General features: G+C 39.9%; 1 protein-coding gene across 5 annotated transcripts in view; it reads left to right on the forward strand.

The window, feature by feature from the left end:
* STON1 (stonin 1) overlaps window positions 1-22,469 on the forward strand; it is a 50,052-nt gene extending 27,583 nt beyond the window's left edge. For 3 of the 5 annotated variants that reach the window (XM_041756460.1, XM_041756464.1, XM_041756465.1), the window contains 3 exons: window positions 6,945-8,921; window positions 16,929-17,131; window positions 19,368-22,469. In XM_041756460.1, the coding sequence (XP_041612394.1) occupies window positions 6,945-8,921; window positions 16,929-17,131; window positions 19,368-19,442 (2,255 nt within the window). In that variant the 3' untranslated portion in view covers window positions 19,443-22,469. Of the gene's footprint in view, window positions 1-647; window positions 776-6,944; window positions 8,922-16,928; window positions 17,132-19,367 lie in introns of all 5 variants that reach the window. The other 2 variants (XM_041756462.1, XM_041756461.1) reach the window with 1 other exon arrangement.
* Window positions 22,470-23,205: the final 736 nt, after the last annotated feature.

Raw genomic sequence — 23,205 nt, forward strand, 5'->3', positions numbered from 1 at the left:
GAGGGAAGGGAAAGCCTTAGATGGAATCGATTCTAGTTGCTGATTTTGGGAAAACTGACGGGGGTGGGGTAGGGGAGAGACTTTGAGGTCATATGAAAGGAAGGGGCAAAATAGGTCAGAGAGAAATGAAATGTGTGTGAAAAGGGTTGGTTGATAAGAAGGGCAGCAAGAGGGAGGCAGAAGAGAAGAGTGGGAAACACACCTGCCCTTGACCACGGCGAGCCAGAGTCTTAGCCCCTTATTCTAGGAGCATCCGAGTCCTGCCTTTTAAACAGGGACAAAGGTTTGGGCTTCTCTTGGGCACCATACAGAATTCTGTTTAGTTGTATTAAACTCACAGTTGCTGAGTGCCTCCCGTGGAAGAGTTCTGCTTTATTTAAGGTAAGAGATATTTTTGCGAGGTGTGTTTCCTGAAGTTGAAGGGTCACTTAAAAAGTCATAAAATTGATTTCTTTATCTGGTTTATGAAAATTACTTTCCTTTTTGTAAGAAGCAAAAACTCTGAAGAAACCAGTATCACTGCTCGAAATTTTGCAAAGCTACCGGTGGAAAACAGATGAGGCAAAATGTTTTGTAGAGATCAGAATAGTATTCCTCTAAAGTGGGCTTTATTTCTTCTCTTTTTCTTTCTTGTTGAATAAACCCAGCTAACGTAAATATTTACATGATGTCTCAGTCCATATGAAGAGTTATTTTGGCTGGAGTCCTTCCGAAGACCATAGGATAGGATGGGTCAAGAAACAGTGCTGCCGATTCCCTGCCTCTGAGCCTCCTGGTACGTCCCATTGAAACATGGTCTGCCTGCTTCCAAGGGAAAGTGCTTTGTGGCAACTCCAGCCCAAGGGCAGTGACAGTAAAATGCCCTCCAGAGAGAGCCAGCTGGCCTGGCCTGCTGCTCCACTGTGTGTTTTTGTGTCCTCAGGAATGTGCGGATTTAGCAAATGACAGCACTGAGCGTGCCCTGTCCCCAGTAGAGCCCCGGGCTTGCTTGCTCTCTGTAGGTTGGCTCTTTTCCAAGCGTGAATGATTGCATTGGTTGAGCCCTCATTATCCACCAGGGGAAACGTGAAGGCCGGCTGCAGGGAGACAAATTCGCCTTTCTCATGGGCTTTATTCCAGCAGGTTTTGAGTTTTCATATCATGGAGTTTCACTCATGCAGTTTTACTCTCTGTCAACTTGGAAGTTTTGTCAAAAATCCCAGTGGCAGGGGTGCCTGGGTGGCTCAGTTGGTTAAGTGTCTGCTCTTGGCTCAGGTCATGATCCCAGGGTCCTAGGATCAAGCCCAGCATAGGGCTCCCTGCTCAACGGGGACCCTGCTTCTTCCTCTCCCTCTGCCCCTCCCCCCGCTCATTCTTTCTGTTTGTCAAATAAATAAATAAAATCTTAAAAAAAAAATCCCAGTGGTAACATAATATCTGCTTTTGAAAAAAAATTCAATTGGCTGTCAGCCACGACAGAATTATTTTAGAGTGGGAAATGACCTCAGAGATGATTCTGCTCGAATGGCTGAATGTCCGGAGGGGCTTTGCACACAGCTAGTGAGTGACAGAGCAGCGCCCAGCATTCTGGGTGCCCAGCCCCCAGGTCAGTGCTCTGGCCCTTACAGCTCATTGCCTCTGATGTCATTAGATTAATCTCAGTTATTCATGTTGTATTAGATCAGGCTCAAATTCTGGTTCTTTCCCAACTTAGGTATATACTTGAGAAAAATGATCACACAAAAACTTATATAAAAACTTAGTATTCATAGTAGCCAAAAAATAGAAATAAACCAGATGTCCCTTGACTGATGAATGGATAAACGAAATGTGGGCTGCTTCACAATGAAATATTCTTCAGCCACCAAATGAAATGGAGTACTGATATATGCTATATTGTGGATGAACTTTAAATGTCCAGACCCAGAAAATTAAAAAAAAAAAAAAGTAGATGAGTAGCTGTCAGGGGCTTGGGGGTGGGCGTGGGGGGAATGAAGAGTGACTGCTAATAGGTACCGGGTTTATTTTGGGGATGATAAGAACATTCTGAGAATGTGCTGGCTGCACAACTCTGATTGTACTAAACACCACCGAATTGTTATTTTTTTTTTTTAAAAAAAGATGAATTTTATGTGTGTGAATTGTATCTTAATAAAGCTGTTGTAAAAAAAATCCTAGTTCTGTCTCTTACCAGTTGGGCAGCTTGTAGGCAGTGACTCTAAACCTAAGCAATCTCGGTTATGAAATAGAAATGATGATATATACTTCCCAGGGTTGTTTTGATAAGTTAAGTCATGAATTTGAAAAATGCTTCTAAACAATAAACCTCATATATTTTGGGAGCAATCAATGAGTTATAAGTATAAACTCATTATGAATTGGGTTTTTATCTTCTCTATTTCCTACAACACTAACAAGGTCTGACTGCACAGTCATTCAAATAAAGAGTTTCTGAATTGATTAGAGTCTTGCAGTTTTTTTACTTTAATTATTTTTGCAGTTTTTAAAAATTGTGATAAAAAATAACAAATTTTTAACAATCTTTTTTACCCTCAGCAAATTTTTAAGTGTACAGTACATGTTGCCAACTATATGCGAACTATATGCCAACTAAATCTATATGCCAACTAAATCTGTTTTACAACAGATTTCTAGAACTCTTTCATCTTGTCTGACTAAAAGTCTATACCTGCGGAACAGCCACACCCCTTCCCCCCCAGCCCCACATGCTCCTTTCTGCCTTTATGCATTTGACTACTGTAGATACCTCATGTAAGTAGAATCATATAATATTTGTGTTTTTGTGCCTGGCTTATTTCACTTACCATAATGCTCTTAAGGTGCATCCATGTTGTAACCTGTGCCAGAATTTCCTCCCTTTTTAAAGGCTGGTATGTACCTATACCACATTTTCTTCACCCATTCATCAAAGGATGAACATTTGGGTCATTTCCACATTTGGCTATTGTGAATAACGCTGAAAGGAAGATAAGAGTATAGATAATCTCTTTGAGATCCTGTTTTCAATTTTTTTTTTTTTTGATAAAATTCCTGAAGTGGGATTGCTAGATCATATACGTGGTAGTTCTATTTAAAAATTTTTTTGAGGAAACTTGATACTTTCTTTTTTTTTTTTAAGATTAAAAAAAAAAGATTTTATTTATTTATTCATGATCGACAGAGAGGGAGAGAGAGAGGAGCAGAGACACAGGCAGAGGGGGAAGCAGGCTCCATGCAGGGAGCCTGACGTGGGATTCGATCCTGGGTCTCCAGGATCACGCCCTGGGCTGAAGGAGGCGCTAAACCGCTGAGCCGCCTGGGCTCCCTTGATACTGTCCTTCATTTTATATTCCTACCAACAGTGCACAAGGGTTCTAATTTCTCCACATCCTTTTTGTGGGTTTTTTTTTTTTTTTTTTTTTTGGTAATGACCGTCTTAACAGGTATAAGGTGATATCGTGGTTTTGATTTGTACTTCCCTGGTGATTAGTGATGTTGAACATCATTTCATCCACCTGTTGTCCATTTGTATGTCTTCTTTGGAGAAACATCTATTCAAGTCTGTTGCCCATTTTTAAATTGGTTTATTTGTTTGCTTTTCTGCTATTTAGCAGGAGTTCCTTATGTATTTTGAATATTAAACCCTTATCAGATGTATGGTTTGCAAATATTTTCTCCCACCCTATAGTTTGCCTTAACACTGTATTGTTTTCTTTTTCATGTGAATTGGAATCCGATGAAGTCCCAATTTGTCTATTTTTGCTTTTGTCGCTTGTGCTTTTGGTATCCTGTCCAAGAAATCATTGATTGCCAAGACTAATGTCATCAAGCTTTTCCCCTATATTTTCTTGTGAGAGTTTTATAGTTTCAGGTCTTATGTTTTAAGTCTTTAATCTTTTTATAGTTGATTTTTGTGTATGGTATAAGGTTCTTTTTTCCCCCCCTATGGATATCCATTTTTCCCAGCACAGCTTGTGAAGACATTATCCTTTTTCCATTGTATAATCTTGGCATCCTTGTTGAGGATCATTTATCCATGTGTGTGGGTTTATTTCTGGGCTTAATATTCTGTTCCTTTCGTCTATATGTCTGCCTTAATGCCGGTACCATACTGTTTTGGTATTTGTAATATGTTTTAAAGCCAGAAAGTGTGAGGTCTCCACCTTTATTTGTCTTTCTCAAGGTTATTTTGGCTATTCAAAGACCTTTGAGATTCCATATGAAATTTTGGGTTGTTTTTTCTATTTCTTCAAAAAATGTCATTAGGACTTTGGTAAGGATTACACTGAATCTGTAGATTGCTTTGGGTAATATGGACATTTTAACAATATTATGTCTTCCAATCTATGAATGCGGGACATCTTTTTATTTGTGTCTTGTTTCATTTCTTTTTTTTTTCTTTTTTCATTTCTTCTAGCTATATTACTATGTAGTTTTCAGTGTAAAAGTCTTTTGTTCATTTTGTTAAGTTTATTTCTAAATATTTTATACTTTGTGATGCTGTTGTACATGGGGTTGTTTTCTTAATGTCCTTTTTGGAAGGTTAATTGTGTATAGAAATGCAATTGATTTTTGTTTGTTGATTTTTATCCTGTGACTTTGCTGAGTTTTTATATTACTTCTAATGGTGTATGTGTCTGTGTGTGTAATTTTTAGGGTTTTCTATAGATAGATCATATCATCTATAAATAGACAAAAATGTAATTTCTTCCTTTCTGATTTAGGGATGCCTTTTACTTCTTTTTCTTGTCAGTTGCTCTTGTTAGGACGTCTGGAACTATGTTGAATAGAAGTGGTAAGAGTGAAGATCCTTACCTTGTTCCTGATCTTAGAGGGGCTTTTAGTTTTTCACCCTTGAGTATGTCTGATGTTAAATATGGGCTTTTCATAGATGGCCTTTATCATTACTTTGAGATAATTTCCTTCTTCCTAGTTTGTTGGCTGGTTTCTTATCATGAAAAGGTGTTGAGTTTTGTCAGGTGCTTTTTCTGTGTCTATTGAAATGATCATGAGATATTTATGCTTTGTTCATCATCTGGTGAACTGTCCTTGCATCCCAGGGATAGATGCTGCTTGATAATGGTGTATCATCCTTTTAATCTGCTGTTGAAGTTGATTTATTAGTATTTTATTGAGGATTTTTGCATTTTTATTCATCAGAGATATAGTATTTTTCTTTGCTTGTAGTGTCTTTGGCTTTGGTATCAGAGTAATGCTGGACTCATAAAATTAGTTTGGAAATGTTCCCTCCTCTTCAATTTTTTGGAAGAGTTTGAGAAGGATTGGTGTTAATTTTTCTTTAAATGTTTGGTAGAATTCTTCAGTGAAGCCATCTGGGCCTGAGCTTTTATTTTTTGGGAGGTTTTGACTACCAGTTCAATCTCCTTACTAATTATAGATAGGTCTGTTCAGATTTCCTATTTCTTTATGATTCAGTTCTGGTAGATTATATGTTTCTAGGAATTGGTCCATTTCTTCTAGGTTATCCAATTTGCTGCCATAGGATTGTTCATTCTGGTCCCTTATAATCATTGTTTTATTTCTGTGACATAAGTGTATTATTTTATAATAAAATGCATCTTTTATTTCTGGTTTTGAGTATTTTCTCTTTTTTTCTCAGTCTAGCTAAAAATTTGTCAGTTTTATTGATTTTTTTTAAACACACCAACTCTCAGTTTCCCTTTTTTCCCCATTTTATATTCTCTATTTCATTTATTTATGCCCTAATGTTTAGTCTTTCTTTCCTTCTCCTAACTTTGAGGTTAGTTTGTTTTTCTTTTTCTAGCTCCTTGAGCTGTAAAATTAGGTTGTTTATTTGAGATCTTTCTTCTTTTTTAATGTAGGCGTTCACCACTATAAATTCTACTCTGCTGCTTTTGCTACATCCATAAGGTTTGGTATGTTGTGTTGTCACTTTGCTTACCTCAGAATATTTTCTCATTTCCCTTTTGATATCTTCTTTGGCCTATTGGCCAAATTCAAGAGTGTGTTATTCAACTTCTACATTTGTGAACTTTCCAGTTTTCTTTCTCCTGTTGATTTCCAGTTTCATTCTGTTGTGGTCAGAAAAGATACATGGTATGAGTTCAGTCTTGATAAATTTGTTAAGACTTGTTTTGTGACGTAACATGTGATCTCTCCTGGAGGATATTCTGTGTATGCTTGTGAAGAATGTATATATTCTGCAGGTGTTGTGTGGAATGTCCATTTGGTCTATCGTGTTGTTCAATTTGTTTCCTCATTGATCTTGTATCTGGATATTCTATCCATTATTGAAAGTGAGGTATTGAAACTCTTATATTACCACGTTGCTTTCTATTACTCCCTTCAGTTTTTTAATTGTTGTTTCATATATTTGGGTGCTCTGATGTTGGCTTTATATATATTTGTAATTGTTATATCTTCCTGGTGAGCTGACCCATCATTATATAATGTGCCTCTTTGTCTCTTGTGACAGTTTTGAATATAAAGTCTATTTTGTCTGATATAGTATGGCCATCCCTGCCTGCTCTCATTTCTGTTTGCAGAGAATATCTTTTTACATCCTTTCACTTTCAGCCTGTGTGTCCTTAAATCTCAAATGAGTCTCTAGTTCACAGCATATCTTTAGATCTTGGTTTTTTGTTGTTGTTAATCCATTTAATCATCAGAAGTGTTAGAATTCTTAAGCATTTCTTTGAACTCAGTTAATCTGTAAATCTGGTTGCTTTTAATTTTTTTATTTTTGAACTTTTATTTGTGACAATATTTTATTTTACCTTTGTTTTCTTTTTAAGTGAACTCTGTGCCTTACATGGGGCTTGGACTCACGACCCCAAGATCAGGAGTCACAAGCTCTACCAACTCCAACTAGGGTACCCCCTGGTTGTTTTTTTAGATCTAAGTATATTTCTCAGAACTAAAGTAACTTGATTTTCCTCCCCCTCCTCATTTAATATTCGTATTGTCTCTTTCTCCTTTCACAGACACTGCATATCTGATTCATAGACAAGACCACAATTTGATTCCAAAGATGTGTTCCACAAACCCAGGCAACTGGGTCACATTTGATGATGATCCTGCTTTTCAGTCTTCTCAAAAGTCAAAGAATTTACCTCTGGAGAATCAAGGCATTTGTAGGCCCAATGGACTTAAGCTGAACCTTTCTGGTGCTAAGGAATTTCCCAGTGGATCTTCCTCTGCCAACAGTACGCCTCTCTCCTCTCCCATCATAGACTTTTACTTTAGTCCAGGACCTCCAAGTAACTCTCCTCTTTCTACACCTACCAAGGACTTCCCAGGTTTTCCTGGCATCCCCAAAGCAGGGACTCATATGCTTTATCCTATCCCAGAATCATCCTCAAACAGTCCACTAACAACATCAGGAGGAGGCTCTTCCTTATTGCCTACTAAATCAACTTGTTTATCCCACACTTCCTTACCCAGTGAGCATGCATGTACACATCCTGCTCCCAAAGTGGGTCTTCCAGATGAAGTTAGCCCTCCCCAGGCCGAAAGCCTAGGGTTTCAAAGTGATACTCCCCATTTTCAGTATTTTCGGGAGGACTGTGCTTTTTCAAGTCCATTTTGGAAAGATGAAGGCAGTGTTTCCCAGTTTGCCTTTGACCCTCCAGGAAGCAGAAAGATGTACGCATCAAGAGACAAAGACGTGCCTGTCGATCAAAAAAGCTTAAATCAGTGTTCACTCAACTACATCTGTGAGAAACTTGAACATCTCCAATCAGCTGAGAACCAAGACTCCTGTGGAAACTTGTCTATGCAATGTCTGTATGCTGAAGACACTGCCTCTTCCTTTGTCCCCCACACACTCTTCAGGAGTCAGCCCAAACCTGGATGGTCTTTCATGTTGAGGATTCCTGAGAAGAAGAACATGATGTCTTCCCGTCAGTGGGGACCAATTTTTCTAAAAGTCTTACCTGGTGGAATTTTGCAAATGTATTATGAGAAGGGCTTAGAAAAACCATTTAAGGAGTTACAGCTTGATTTGCACTGCAGGCTTTCTGAACCCAAAGTTGAGAACTTTAGTGTGGCAGGAAAAATCCATACTGTGAAGATTGAACATGTGTCTTACACAGAAAAAAGGAAATACCACTCTAAGACAGAAGTCGTTCATGAACCAGACATCGACCAGATGCTGAAGTTAGGGTCCACAGAGTACCACGATTTCCTCGACTTCCTGACTACTGTGGAGGAGGAGCTGACGAAGCTGCCAGCTGTTTCGAAACCAAAAAAGATCTATGAGGAACAAGAAATTTCCCTGGAAATTGTGGACAATTTTTGGGGTAAAATCACAAAAGAAGAAGGAAAATTGGTTGAAAGTGCTGTCATAACTCAAATCTGTTGCCTCTGCTTTGTGAACGGGAACACGGAATGCTTTTTAACCTTGAATGACCTTGAGCTGCAGAAGCGAAATGAACGCTATTTTGAAAAAGACCCAGAAAAGAAGGGGATTGATATTCTTGACCATCATTTTCATAAGTGTGTGAAAGCACAAGAATTCGAGCAATCAAGAATCATTAAGTTTGTCCCGCTGGATGCCTGCCGGTTTGAGCTGATGCGTTTTAAGACTTTGTACGGTGGGGAGGATCTTCCCTTTACCCTCAAGTCTGTTGTGGTTGTCCAGGGGGCGTACGTGGAGCTTCAGGCCTTTGTCAACATGACCCCATTGACTCAGAGACCATCCTGTGCCAGTTCCTTGAGGTCCTGTGACAACATAATGATACACTTTCCTGTCCCATCACAGTGGATTAAGGCCCTCTGGACCATGAACCTCCAGAGGCAGAAGTCCCTGAAAGCCAAAATGAACCGCCGGGCGTGTCTGGGGAGTTTACACGAACCTGAATCTGAACCTGTTATACAGGTCACTGTGGGCTCCGCAAAATATGAGAGTGCCTACCGGGCCGTGGTATGGAAGATTGACCGGCTTCCCGATAAAAATTCAAGTAAATAGTCAACATGCCAAGTTGATTTTCTTGGGAAATAGTTTCAATGTTTTCATCCCCCTCCTTGGGTTGAAACCTGGCTGAGACACATGATAACTTCAATCCCCAGGGGCCACACTCACATTGCCTGGTGGGAGGCAAAACATTTAGTCAAACAGCTGAATTTGTTCTCTGTGCCTATTTCTACCAGATAAGTTTAACTTAAAAAAAAAAAAAATTTTTAATATCATTTAAAAAATACCCTCTGCTAAGATTTTGTTGTGGATGGTGGCACTGAGGGAAGATTTCTAGTTGGACTTTTTGACATCAACCACCAACCTCAAATATTAAAAATATTGCTCACAGAGCTTAGATTCCCTAATTAACCTTTAAAGATCTCTCATCCATGAATGTACCTGCACTTTTTTGTATTCTCAGCCACTACCGTGTTCTCTTTAGGTTTTGTTCCCTGCTCTCTGAAATAAGACTGCCTTTCATTTTTACCTAAATTGATTTCTTTTGTAAAATTTTTTAAATCAATCAATCAATTAAATTGAGAGAGAGCAAGCATGAGAAAGAGAGAGCACGAGCTGGGGTAAAGGGTAGAGGGAGAAGCAGACTCCTGGCTGAGCGTGGAACCCAATGCAGAACTCGATCCCAGGACCCTGGGATCATGACCTGAGTGGAAGGCAGATGTTTAACTGACTGAGCCACCCAGGTGCCCCCCAGAATGATTTCTTTAGCTGAATTAATTTGGCCATCTTGACTAGTTGTTTCAGAATTAAGTAGACACAATTCAAGTATTAAAAAAATCAGTTAATGTTTTAAATGTTTACAAAGCAAATGATGAATCTAGAAGTTCAAAACTTTGAAAAGACAGTCCTTGCACCATGTTTATTTTAGAATAGTAGCTTCGTTGTGGGTGTATATAATAGAGCAAAAAAGCAAACTTTGAAATTAAGGCTGCTCCCTGTTTTAGTTCAGTTATTTCTAGCAGAGCACTGGGATATGGAGGCAGATTTGGGGGATCTGCGTTGATGCAGTCACTCATTCAATCAAACCTTTATTGAGCACTGACTGTAAACCAAGTACCACATCAGGTGCTGGGGTTAAAGATGAATAAGATCTGAGTCCTGCTTCTAAATAGTTCGCAGCTGATTTAGTCCTTCAGGGAAATTTAATTTCAAATTGGGACCCTTCAGGCTGTGGACTCTGGAGGAAGCACTTTTATCTGGGGTGGGCTTATAACAGTGTTTCTCAAACTTGGCTGTATGTTAGGATAGCCTGAGAGCTGATAGATAATTTTTTTTTTTTTTTCTGATAGATAATTTTAATGTTCAGGCTCTCTTCCATGCAATTGAATCAGAATGTCTGGGGGAGGGGCCTGAGCACCCGTATGTTTTGAGAGCTCCCCAGATGAACCTAATTGTGTCAGGCTTAAGGAACACTGCTCTGTAGGCTTTGGAATATTCTGGGAAGGAAGGGCAAACCTTAGACTGTATTGGACTTGAGGGGTAGAAGGGGATCATGCCCTTGGGCGCAGAACCATCCTGTCCAACTTGGAATTTACTAACTTTAACAGCCCTTTGGACTATAATTTGGGCAAAGGATAGGTTTGAGCAGGCGAGAGAGACAGCTGGGTGGCTGAGGAGTCCCAGGGCCTTGTGCAGATGGGAAGCCACTGCACAGTAGTCCTTCTTGACACTGCCCCCACCTCTCGGTTGATGCCAAATTCTGCGCTGCAACGTTCTCATGATTTATGTTAGTTAGGATTCTAGTTCCAAGGAAAATGAAGAACAGCTCAAGCTCAAGGCAGGACAAGGTGGCGATGGGGTAGCATGGTCACACAGATGGCTTCTAATAGTGCCTCCTGGTCAACTCCAGCGTGATGGGAATATGTAACGTGATACAATCCACAGAGGTACTGTTTCCTGCTTTCTTTTATAACTTTGTTGGAGAAGCAAGTTAAAAACTATTCTCAGGTTATCTTCATCCTAGGGAACAAGTTTTGAGGTTGTGAGTACAGGGTTCCAAATGCTATTTTCCAGGTTATCTGTGCTACTTTTACGTGAGGGGATTGTAGAAATCAAATTATTGCCTTTTATTTTGCTAAACACAAAGAGAAAGAGAGGAAGGCAGGCTGGGATACCTACTATAATCTCCTCAATTTATAGATGTCCCCTGCTGTCCGGGTGATAACCTGACTGCTGCATATGCCTCAGAGAGGAGCAGGAGGGCTCATCCTGCTGGTTTGTCCAGATGGGGTCAGAGGCACAGGGAGATAGGCCTGCAAAGAGCCCATTCCAGTTGCTGTGCCTCAGAGGAGACACTGGTTAGATCTCATCAGAGCAACTATGCTTTATTTTTCAAACTGAGAATCCATGCAAATCATTCTTTTTTGATTTTGGAAGGGGAACAACATGGAAATGTTCTTGTGAAAATGATCTTGTTTATAACACTGGATTTTCCCAGAGCTAACGGTATATAATTAATTGATTCGATCACCAAGAACATATTGAGAAGAGGGCTCACTCATTCATTTCACAAGCACCAGTAAATTTCCCTTAGGTGCGGGCTCTGCACTTGGTGCTTGGGAAACAGAGGCAAACATGCTCCTTGCTCCCCAGAACCGCAGCAGCCTAGCAGCAGAGGCAGATCTAGAAGCAAGTATGCAAATACCGTGTGGAATTGTGCTGCACTCTAGGCATGAACAAACATACATAGTAGGGATTCCAGAGAAAGGGTGATACACCGCAGGGGGCCCTCAGGAAGTCTTTGCTGAAGAGGTGATGGATAAACTTGGTGTGGAACAATCAGTAGGATCCTACCAGGGAAGAAGAGCAGAAACAGGCATGTAGGTGGGAGGTCTTAATTACGATCTGGGACTCAGGAAGCAGTAAGAGAATAAGCCAGCGCGTGAAGGATGTTGTGAGCCATGACTTGGGGTGTGGAGTCTGTCAACAGGGCATCCGGGGTATTTTCAGGTTCGACTACGACAGCATTATACGTTGTTGTAGGAAGTTCGGCATACATTGCAGAGAAGGGGTTCACGAGTATAGACATGGGGAGGCTAGTAGAAGGGGAGGCCTAAGAAGCAAGGCCAGGGGCAGGAAGAAGGAGTGAAGGATGGGTGAGGGAACTCAGAGGAGATGCCCTTAAGGACGGATTACCTATGGGCCTGGGAGGAAGGGAGGGGTGCACGGAGGTTGGAGGCTCTGGCTTTGGTGAACAAGTGGGAGGTAGTGCCATTAACTGAGATAGCTCGGGATCCTTTCACTACTTTTATTTAAACATTTTTAAAAAGTATTTATTTATTCATGAGAGACCCAGAGACACAGGTAGACGGAGAGAAGCAGATTCCCTGTAGGGAGCCCGATGTGGGACTCGATCCCAGGACACTGGGATCACCACCTGAGCCAAAGGCAGACGCTTAACTGCTGAGCCACTCAGGCATCCGTTGCTACTTTTAAAATCTGTTTTCCAGCCCCGGCAGCATGTTGGAGTCCTTAGAATTATTAGAGGTTAAAAACATATCCCTATTTAGGCTCCATCCCGACCAGACTCTGGGGGGGTGAGGCCCACGCATTGGTGCTTCTAAAAGGCTCTCCTACACCTGGGGGTTGAGAACTATCAGCCTAGTAGCTCTGCTGTGAAACTTGTTAGGATTCTGTAGGCACCGGTCATTCCTCCCTTCTCCATGTACCCAGGTCTCCTAGAGCTATTATTGCCTCCCACCCATATTTACTAGTAGCTGAGCTCACTAGGAACAATTACAAGAGTGGATATTTCCAGAGAGGCTGGCCTTCAGGAATTCTCTTGGAAGATGGTCATAGCACCAGGCCTGCACAGAACCGTGTTTTACGAGCATTCCAGCCAATTATACGGTGAAAATTCACGGAACAAATTCTTTGGGATCAAAGAGGCTTTGTTCAGATCAGATTGGTGGCCCAAAAGCGGCCAAGACAAAAGGCAGAGGGCTGGGTCAGGTGAAGTCTAGAGGGCAGGGAGAGGCTGGACTTGGACACCTGGGATCCCCTGGCCTGTCCTTGGCTTCACCATTGTGGGTGGGGAGCATCATGCAAAGTGAGTGGGTGCCTGGCAATTTGCCTCTGGTGGAGAAGCATAGAAAGAGTAAGGTCAGGGCAGAGAAGAAATCTGTATTCTCAGGTAATGTTTCTTAAACTTGTGTGTGCACTTGAATCACCTTTTAAAATGTAGACTGATTCAGTAGGTGAGGCCCCCCAACAGCTTCCCACGTGGCTCACATGATGCCAGTGCTGCTGGCTCATGGACCACACATGGAGGACCAGTTTCTTGGGATGCATCTTTATTTTTCTATACAATTGTTAAATCGCTTAGGTATTAGGAGAACAGATTTTTTTTTCTTTTAAGTCTTTAAAACATTACCCTTTATCAGGGAGCCTGGGTGGCCCAGTTAGTTAGGTGTCCAACTTTTGGTTTCGGCTCAGGTCATGATATAAGGATTGTGAGATCAGCTTGCTTCAGGCTCTGTGCTCAGCAGGGAATGTGCTGGAGATTCTCTCTCTGTCTCTCTCCCTCTGCCTCTCCCCCTGCTTGCACACTCACTATCTCTCTCAAATAAATAAAATCTTAAAAAAAAAAAAGGTAAAACAAACATTACCCTTTTCCAGCAAGTTTCTGAAGAACCAGTATCATTAGAATATTTTAAAATTGAAACTTAAAGAGACTATATGAAGCTAGTCTACTGTGCCCATCATTAGAAACAAACAAACAAAAAAACAAAAACAGGATCCCTGGGTGGCTCAGCGGTTTGGCGCCTGCCTTCAGCCCGGGGCATGATCCTGGAGACCGGGGATGGAGTCTCACATCGGGCTCCCTGCATGGAGCCTGCTTCTCCCTCTGCCTGTGTCTCTGCCTCTCTCTCTCTCTGTCTCTCATGAATAATAGGTAAAATCTTAAAAAAAAAAAAAAAAAAAGACCTTCCTCCTCTTTTTTTTTTTTTTTTAAACTCATGATCTGAGATCAAGACCTGAGGTGAGATGGAGTCAGATGCTCAATTGACTAAGCGACCCAGGCACTCCTTTCCTGTGAATTTTTGAGATCAGTATTGACTTTTCTTTTTCACTACCATGTGATTTCAAAGGAGGTAGGAAGGGATACTGGCACATTCCATGTCTCATTTGCCAGCATGCCAAACTTAATATTCCTTTAACAAAGTGGGGGAAGTCTTTCATTTAACAGCAAAGGTTGGCCTTGGGCAGGTATCTCAGATAGCTTATTCGCACTAAAGTGTGAATGACCACAGAGAAACAGGAAACTTTCCTGACCACAGGCTTTGAGGGGTAGGGTAGGGGAGAGTGGAGAAGGACAGATGAGAACACTGGTTAGCCACAGGAGGTGCAGACACAGCCTAGAATTAGAAAGGGGAGTGGGAGTAGTGGAGTGGTGGAGGGCCAATTAATAAATGTATCTATCTCTACCTTCCAATGTTACCAATTTTTAGATAAAGCTTGCGTTTTCCATTGCTGTCGTCAGCACGTTGGTGGCTCTCTTTCCACTTGTGTCATATCCTAACATTTATTCCCTCCAACTCTCAACAATTCACTTTGAGGTGTGAAATATCTTGGTTCAAGAAGGACCAAATATCAACTCCACTGAAGTAGAGTCTGTGACTCCTTTTTCCAGTCCTAAACAGTTGGGAGAGGGTAGCCCTTACCAAAGCCCAAGAGTGCCCCCTGCTGGAAACTACTGAGATAAGTAACGTGATTGACAAATGTCCCTGGAGCCTTAAATGTGCCTGACGGTACCTCTTTGCACAGAGATTAAAGTCTAAAGGGGAGAGTATGTGATTAAACATTGTAGAGTATTTAGAGTTTTTAAAAGCCAGGAAAAATATGTAGGAAAACTTGAAGCGAAAAATGCTGTCCTTTATCTTTACCACTTTTCTTTTTTTTTAGAAAAGCGGATAGAAAAAGGGTTGTTTCTAACATTTTTGGAATACTACTATGTCTTCAACTTGAGTCTTGTTTCCAAAATAATTTTTTCCTTTAAAATGTGAATATCAAATTACACTGTCTCTGATATCATTTTCAGCTCCAAAAGCGCAGAATTCAGTCTCTTAATTATCAAAATTTACAGTCATTAAATCATAATAGTGAATTTATTATCGAGTAGCACTTTGCAAAGTAGTCCTATACAGCCAGCACTTCTGTGCCACTCTCGTATGCCACGGCTCTAGAGCTCTCTGTGTGACGACTGGTTTGTGGGTCCTCACAATGATCCTAGAAGGTTCATGTTAGCATCACCCACATCATTCTCATATTCAGATGAGGAAACTGAGACTCAGAGAGATCAAGGAACTTGCTTACGATCACACAGCTATTAAGCAGCAGAGTTGGGTTTGGGCTCTGGGCAATCTGGGTCTTGTGTTTGTGTTCTCAGCCACCGTGTCATGGATTTAAGAGTGCCCGAATTAAGTTTAAATAAATTTACTGCCTCTTTGCTGCAGACAGAAAACTAGAAAGGGTAATGGATTGTGGAATCCCCTCTAGGGGTGTGTGTGTGAATAAAGTTATCACTTGCCTGCAGTGATTTGGGTAGCTTTAGAGCACCTCAGAGGCCACTGTTGTCCTGCCCTATGTGTAAGTGGTGGAGATGGCTAATGAGCTTCTGTTGGTTAATTGATTGATGACTTTTCAAGCCCTTTTACAGCCTTAGAATTCTATTAGTCTGTCTACAAGGAACAGGTTGTAAGGAGTGAAAGGCAATTTATCTTTTAAGAATTAAGTGAAATCCTTTAAACTCTTGTTTTTGTGTGCCTAAAGCTATATGCTGATGGAAATGTTCTTTCTCAAGGTATGTCAGTGGTAAAGTAATTTAATCTGGCTTTTCGAATAACTGTCATCTCATACATTTATTTAAATAAAGATAGCTGTGTTGGATATGTAGATGCTGTGGACAACACAACAGGATCCTGGAACTTTGTAGCCTTACTACAGTGATTGCATTGGAAACATTTTTTACTCCATTGTAACACGTGCACGCACATACACGTTACAAGACCCCATTTAAAATCTTTGTGTAGGGATCCCTGGGTGGTGCAGCGGTTTGGCGCCTGCCTTTGGCCCAGGGCGCGATTCTGGAGACCGGGGATCGAATCCCACGTCGGGCTCCCGGTGCATGGAGCCTGCTTCTCCCTCTGCCTGTGTCTCTGCCTCTCTCTCTCTCTCTCTCTCTCTGTGACTATTGTAAATAAATAAAAAATTAAAAAAAATAAAATCTTTGTGTATATCCAATATTCTTGGGTCTGGCACAGAGCCTGGCCTAGCATAGAGTAGATGCTCAATACATGGCAAATTGAATTAAGTGGAAACAAATATTAGATTAAAACATTGAAAGCAATATGCCCATCTCTACACTGTACATCTGTTCCAGGCAAAGCTTTTAGGGGATGAGCAAGAATTACAGCAGTAACAAATAATCTGTTCTACTGAAGAAAGAATTCTTGGCCTAGAGGAGTTTCTAAAATGTAATAAAATTTTTAATAAGTTTAACTTAAAAAAATTAGAATTTTTAATAATATGACCCAATTTGGACTGAAGTTTACCTTTGTATTATCTATCAAGAAACAGAGTGGTAAGAAAATTAATAAGGTTACAATTATTGTAAGAGCTTATTCAGTCTACTTAAGGGAAGGGGTTTGTTAAAACACATCCAATTGTACATTATAGCCAAATAAGGATACTTCATACAAATATTAGTCATATTTAGTTAAAGAAACAACATACTGTTAATTAAAAACACTTCAGGAGTTAATATATATATAGTAATGAACTTGTACTTGTTTTAAAGCTGGTACTTAAACACAGATTTCCCCTACTTAGTACAAAATTGTGAATTTTGATGGTATGTTGTTTAAACAGAACTTAAACTGCCACAGTGCTAATGGAGTTGTCTATTAAAGAGAGGGATGAGTGCTGCTTGTGTTTAAGAGGAATGTTCAATGGCCGTTGAAATATTTTGACCATTTGATTTTTTTTCTTCAAGGTCCTGATCATCCCCACTGCCTGTCTTACAAACTAGAACTTGGATCAGACCAAGAAATTCCCTCTGATTGGTATCCATTTGCAACTGTTCAGTTCGGAATGCTTGACACCTGTGCCTCGAAGACAGAGGTCAGGTCTCTGGGGGTAGAGAGTGATGTCCAGCCACAGAAACATGTTCATCAGCGAGCTTGCTACAACATTCAGGTATGTCCCAAAGCCCCTTGGTTCAACTTGAGGCTTCTGGAGCTAAGACCTGATTTGGCTTTAGATATATGTTTTGCCCTCTTAAATGACCGTGTATGTGTGTATGTAAGTGTGTTTATTTGATCTAGAAAAGAGCCCAGTCATGGAAACTTGATGGTCGCCAGTGAACCAAGTTTCTCTCACTCCTAGAAAACATCAGGAGCCTGAGCACACAGTGTCACTTAATTCTACTCTCAAAGAAACACAGGGCATTAAAAAACAAATTCACATTTCAGAAGCATCTTTAAAATAAAGTGTGTTAGAATAGCATTTCCCCAAGATGTGTTCTCTGGAAAAAATATAATGATCCAAGGAAAAAATAAGTTGAGGAATGCTGTACACTATGCTAATCTAAATAAAGGCTCTGAGAAATTCTGCAATAAATTAACTTGTTAGACTTAACTCAATTTCCCCCAACTCATTTATTATACAATCTTGTTTCTAGGGGCATGTGCGTGTAGCACACCTATCAATACCTTCTGAAATAGTATTCTGTGGAGCAGTCTTTGGGAAATGCTGGGTTACTCTATTTTAACAATTTTAAATGCTCACTGCCAGGTCTTCTGTATTTTCATGCCAGATGAGTTAAAGAGTGACATACACTTGCACCTGTTTCCAAACTTGTTTTCCTTCTCATCTTCAAAGTTAGCGAATATGGAGATAAGCTCTGCCACACATTTCCTACAGCATCGTGAAGTGGTGTGATTATATAAGACATCATTAACATCAACTGGTAGTTTTAAAATATAGTAATATTATAGTAATTTAGTAATAGTATAAGTGAGGATTTTTTCTTTATTCTGGACCATCTGTTTATAAACCTATGTGTTTGGGTCCAGTGATTTTTTTTTTTTTTGTCCTACTGATAAAATTAATGATGGGTGAGTGTTGTGGTGTGCAGCAGCCCCTTTGGGACTAAAGGACTTAACTCTCTCAGCAGCTAGGAATTGCTCTGCTGAAGTAAGCTGCCTTGCCCCAGATCACACCCCCTTCCTGGTGGATGCAGGTGTATCAGGACCCTCTTGCCTCAGCCTGGATTGACTCTGCAGTCCTCCCAGCTCCAGTTCTCCCGGGAGATCAGCTGAAGCCTTTATGGTGACTGCACTGCCATCCAACTTCTTCCTTTCTGCCTTCTTCTATTACCTTCTTTCCCCCACAGGCGTCGACCCAGACAGTACTCCCCAGTAGCTTTCTGCTCATTGGTCTCCGTCTCAGAGACCGCTTCTTGGAGAACTTGACCTGTCACACTTGGCATATAAGTATTATGTGTGACTGCAATGTGGGCCAAGCACAGTGGAGAATTCATTTATGCCTATTTTCTTATGCATGGGTTGTTTCAGGTTGCTGGTGTTTTTTAGAGAAATAACCAAGTCTCTGCCACTTTAATAGCATTTACTAATTTCTCTACACTTGGTGACAGTCAGGTTCAAAAAGGTACGTTCCATCTCACAACTACTTATCGAGCAATTTTAAAGTGCCAGGTACCACCCTAAATGCTGGAGACACAAAAGTGAACAAGAGATAGGTTCCCATCCTTGTGAAGCATACCTTCTAATGGGAGAAGAGAAAAATCATTCATAAACAAATAAATAGTGTCAAAGAGTGACAGAGTCTAAGAAGAGAGTAATAAACTAGGGGCACGGGACAGAGAATGGTGGAGGGCTTCCTGATCTCAGGTGGTCCAGGAAGGCCTCTGTGAGGAGGTAACATCTGAGATGAAATGAAAAGGATGAGGGGTAGGGAGATGGTTCTGTCCAGCTGGTTACTAGCTTGTAACCTAGTTCATTTTAATTAGATGACTTGGGGTGGGTTATAAATCTCAAGTGGGCAAAAAGCTATATAGTTGATACTTGGAGGCATAACTGATTACATGTCTGGCCAGGACTCTGACTGTCTTATCAATATGTGTATTCTGTGTACATTTTATTAACCCTATGTCTGACTGGATGGGAAAGGAGTTTCAGTCCTCTTCCAGATTTGACGCTAGAGAGAAGGATTTGGGGGGCTCTGTTGCCCAAAAGGAGAGCAGCCTGCCTCACTCTCACTAGGAGCCAGCATGAAAGGGTGGAGGCGCTGTGTCTGTGTCCAAAAGATGAGGTGGCTGTAGTCCTTGCGTCCTGTGTGAAGTAGGACTGAGCGACTGAGCGGTGATAGTGCTGTGTTGGTTAATGCTGCCATGTTTTGCTTTTGCATACAGGTCGAAATAGAAAAGAAGAGGATTAAAATCGATGGAGAAGACCCAGATAAAGCTGGTGACTGTGTAACTCAGTAGGAGCAGCAAGAGTAAATGACGACCCACTTTTCAAATATGTAATTCACAGCAACCACACAAAGATCTGCTTCTGTGTCGTGGAAATGACTTCTGAATAGAGGGCTTAGGACAGGCCCAGTGGTCATGTGTAGAGAAGTGAAGACCTGAAACCGATCAATCAATATTTTATGCTTTTGATATGGTTGTGCTCCAGAGGTTTTGCATAAAATGTGTCTATCATTTGTATGATGTTTTTGCTTCCCATTAAGACTCAGTCGCTGTTGCTCAATGTGTTACCAGACAGCCAGCTTGGTTAAAGGGTTTTGGATTATTAATTACGCAGTGGCTGAATGTTTTGCACTCTGGATCACCTGGGTGCCATATTTATCATCTTCCAGTCCCCATCTCTTCGTGCTCTGTTAGCACCTCTTCGGGGGGGTGAGGCAGTCAAAGGAGACATAAACCGAAATACTCAATCTTTCCTCTTGCTCATCTCTGGAATGTGGCTAGGTGTGGGATGATGCTGAAATTGCAGGCTAAAAGGGAGATGTGGAAGTATCTGTGATTTTGAGTAATTTATCTTCCTGTCCTCTTACTACATTGGTGAGTAATCAATGACTGTATTTGGTACCTGTCTTTCCCCCATGGTGTTATCATTTTCAAAATGTATTTGTATTCTGGTGTGTGTTGCAAAGAAGCTATTTCTGTTGATATACATATTTTAGTACAAGTCACTAAGACAAATCGCCTTTTGGTTGGAGAGGTTCCTTTCAGAATGGAATGGTGTTGGACACTAGTTAAAATATTTATGTATATTAGAGATGAATTTTTAAAGTTCATGAATATTGTCTCCCAAAAGTTCAGACTCTAAGAATGTATTTTTGATAAAGTATTATTTGTAATTAACACAAGCCTCTCTTGAGTAGAAGTCTAAATCCTATTATGATTATTTTATGCTGGTTCTGCTATCATGCTATTTATGCTAATTCTGCTTACTTTAGGGTATTTTTTCTTTAAAAGATAAAGAAAACGAAAGACATTAGATTATTTTACCTGTATTTTTAAGAGGTGATGTTTCTATTCTTCAAAGTCAGGTAAATGCTTGGTTTCTAATAAAAAGTCAATGGCTTTAGTAGTTATAATTCTGTTTATAATTTTCTTTCAGTATTTACAGTGAAAGATCAGACTTAAAATTTATGAATTCCATAGTCTACGTATTTTTTAGCCTGGAGAAACAAAGTCCTCCTTGGGGTAATAATACACCTTCAATTTGTATTGAATCTTAAATATGATTAGGAGGCATATTTCTCAATTTACCAAATTTGTTTTGAGTCAAAGCTGATGATATAATAATGTTCTTCCAAACAACATTTATTTGTCAGCCCACAGACTTGATACCATGTTTTATTTAATATTGTATTACACTCATTTTAATCTGTTCAAAAACAGACTAAAACCAACATTTATGATGGTCTGTATCAATCAGCAGATTGTATCGCTCTTCATTATTTTTACTTTAAAGACAAAGGATGCAAAAGGTAACAAAATGAATTGGTATTGTTCTTTTTAACTTCACTTGATGCATTGCTCATAATGTCACATTTGAGATTCACTGTTGATGCTTAGGAGGGCAAGTGTGTGTGTGTGTGTGTGTGTGTGTGTGTGTGTGAGAGAGAGAGAGAGAGAGAGAGAGAGAGAGACTGAAAAAAAAAATTCCACTATCTTTCCCCATCATCTGGTGTGGTACATTCTGGAGTGACTTCAGTTAATGCTGAGATCAAATAAGGAGGCAGGCTAGACCTGATGCTGCTCCATGGTTCTAAGGAAGTCAGCTGGGTTAACTTGTGCCATTCCTTTTAAATCTGTTTTATGGCATCCTGCCCATTAAGAGCTCAGAGTCTGATTCAGGTGAACTTAATGAATATTTACACCTCCAAATAATTTCAGCAAAGGGTTCAATTAATCACCCCTCATGTTTCACAGGTTGTCCAGTTTTGGTGGGTACCTCACTGCTGGGGTCATTTACCACCAGCCATCCAGCCTTCAGGAGCATCTCAAGATTCAGTGTTGAAAATATAGTAACAAAAGGCTGACTGAAGCCCAAACTGAGTTTCTGCAGCAATGCAAAGGTTGATAGCATTAACAGCGGGGTGCTACAGCATAATTGTTAATTTGCACATCTATTAGGATCCTTAAATATTCATTACTTAGCATTAAATTAACATTCTGTGAAGGGAGGAGAGGTTTTTTAATACAATTCTTCTGACCTCGGAAATGGCAGAAGGTCAAATGTGACCATGGTGCTCTAAGTGAAAAATCAGGTAGGCTTCACTTAGACTTCCAAATTAAGAAGTGAAATTTCCTTTGCCAGAAAGCAAATGATAATCTTCGAAACAACCACAAAAACCTCTGCTTTTAAGGTTGGGAAGGGAGGAAGGATGTGAGTGAAGGAGGAACTACTCCTTTCTAACAATTTAAGTAATTTAGATCAACCCTTTATGGGTTTGACCGTTTCGGGGTCAGTTGCCTGGTGGACACAATGGTGGAGTTCCAAGGAGTTGACCAGTGTGAGACTAATTCTGCTCTCATTGTTCTGATCTCTAGTTGCCTTATTAGTCAAAGCATTGTATTAACTGTGTACACAAATTCATGGCTTGATGGTTACCTGATAAATTGTACAGGTCTAAATTTAAGTACATTTCCTTATTCTATGGGAATAAAAATAGTTGATCCGTTAGAAATGTATAAAAATGCTTTCCAGCACATAAATAAAAGATGGAATTTTTTTACCTGATTTATATATTAGACAGTTTTAGGGTTTTGGTTTCCTTCATTCAGAAACTGTAGTTGTGATACAGCCCTTTTTCTTATAAATTCAGTTAGGAGGCCTTCCTTAATAATAACTAAGTATTGTATCTTACTCAAAATATGATTTTTATGTCATATCAATAAAAATAGAAAACAGATTGAGCTTTAATAGTCATGTAACAAAGTATTTTGTAGATTGCATATTGATTTTTTAAAATTAAAGATGTATTTCAAAAGGTTCTTACTGTGCAATGGACGTATCTTTTTTTGCAAGGTCTGGGACTATTTTTTTTCTTTTGAAGGTAAGATATTGATTTCAAGGATCTTAAACAATTGACTCTGTCAGGCCAATGTATACTGCTTCATTGGTAAGGAGTCCAGTAAACATGGCATCTTGGCACATCCTGGAAAAATCTACAATTTGTGATGTTAAAGGATGATTTTTAAGAGGATATAGTCATTACTCTCATAAAGAAATGATATAAGTATGTGCCCAAGGTTTTTGTTAACTCATTAGCTAATGAGGGAACTGGTAAGATGTTACAGCTGGTTTCAAGGACGATTGAAAGAACAGAGACATTTATAGGCAATAAAGATTCTGAAATCAATTTACAAATAGACACAATTTACAAATACCCCCACACAATTTGTTTGCATTTGTTTGGACAAAGATCGTGCGCATTTATATCAGTTTTCTAGAGTTTACAGAGTTGGGAAATAAAGAAAACGAAAGGTGTTGGTAACCTGAATGAATGAGCTAATAGGGCACCTGCTGTTGAAAGTCTTGCCCAATTTTTCCTGACAGCCATGCACACTTTGTCCACAGGAGAATTCTAAGGAATTTTCAAACTTTGACAAATAGTATTAAAGAAATGATGTTCACTTAATGCAACTTTTTCAGTCTAGGAAATGATTTTTATGCAATCGTATAGAATATATTTCAGATAAGTGTGTATTGGGGAGAGGCCATAAAAGA

Source organism: Vulpes lagopus, chromosome 5, assembly GCF_018345385.1.
Source record: "Vulpes lagopus strain Blue_001 chromosome 5, ASM1834538v1, whole genome shotgun sequence".
Lineage (NCBI taxonomy): Eukaryota > Metazoa > Chordata > Mammalia > Carnivora > Canidae > Vulpes > Vulpes lagopus.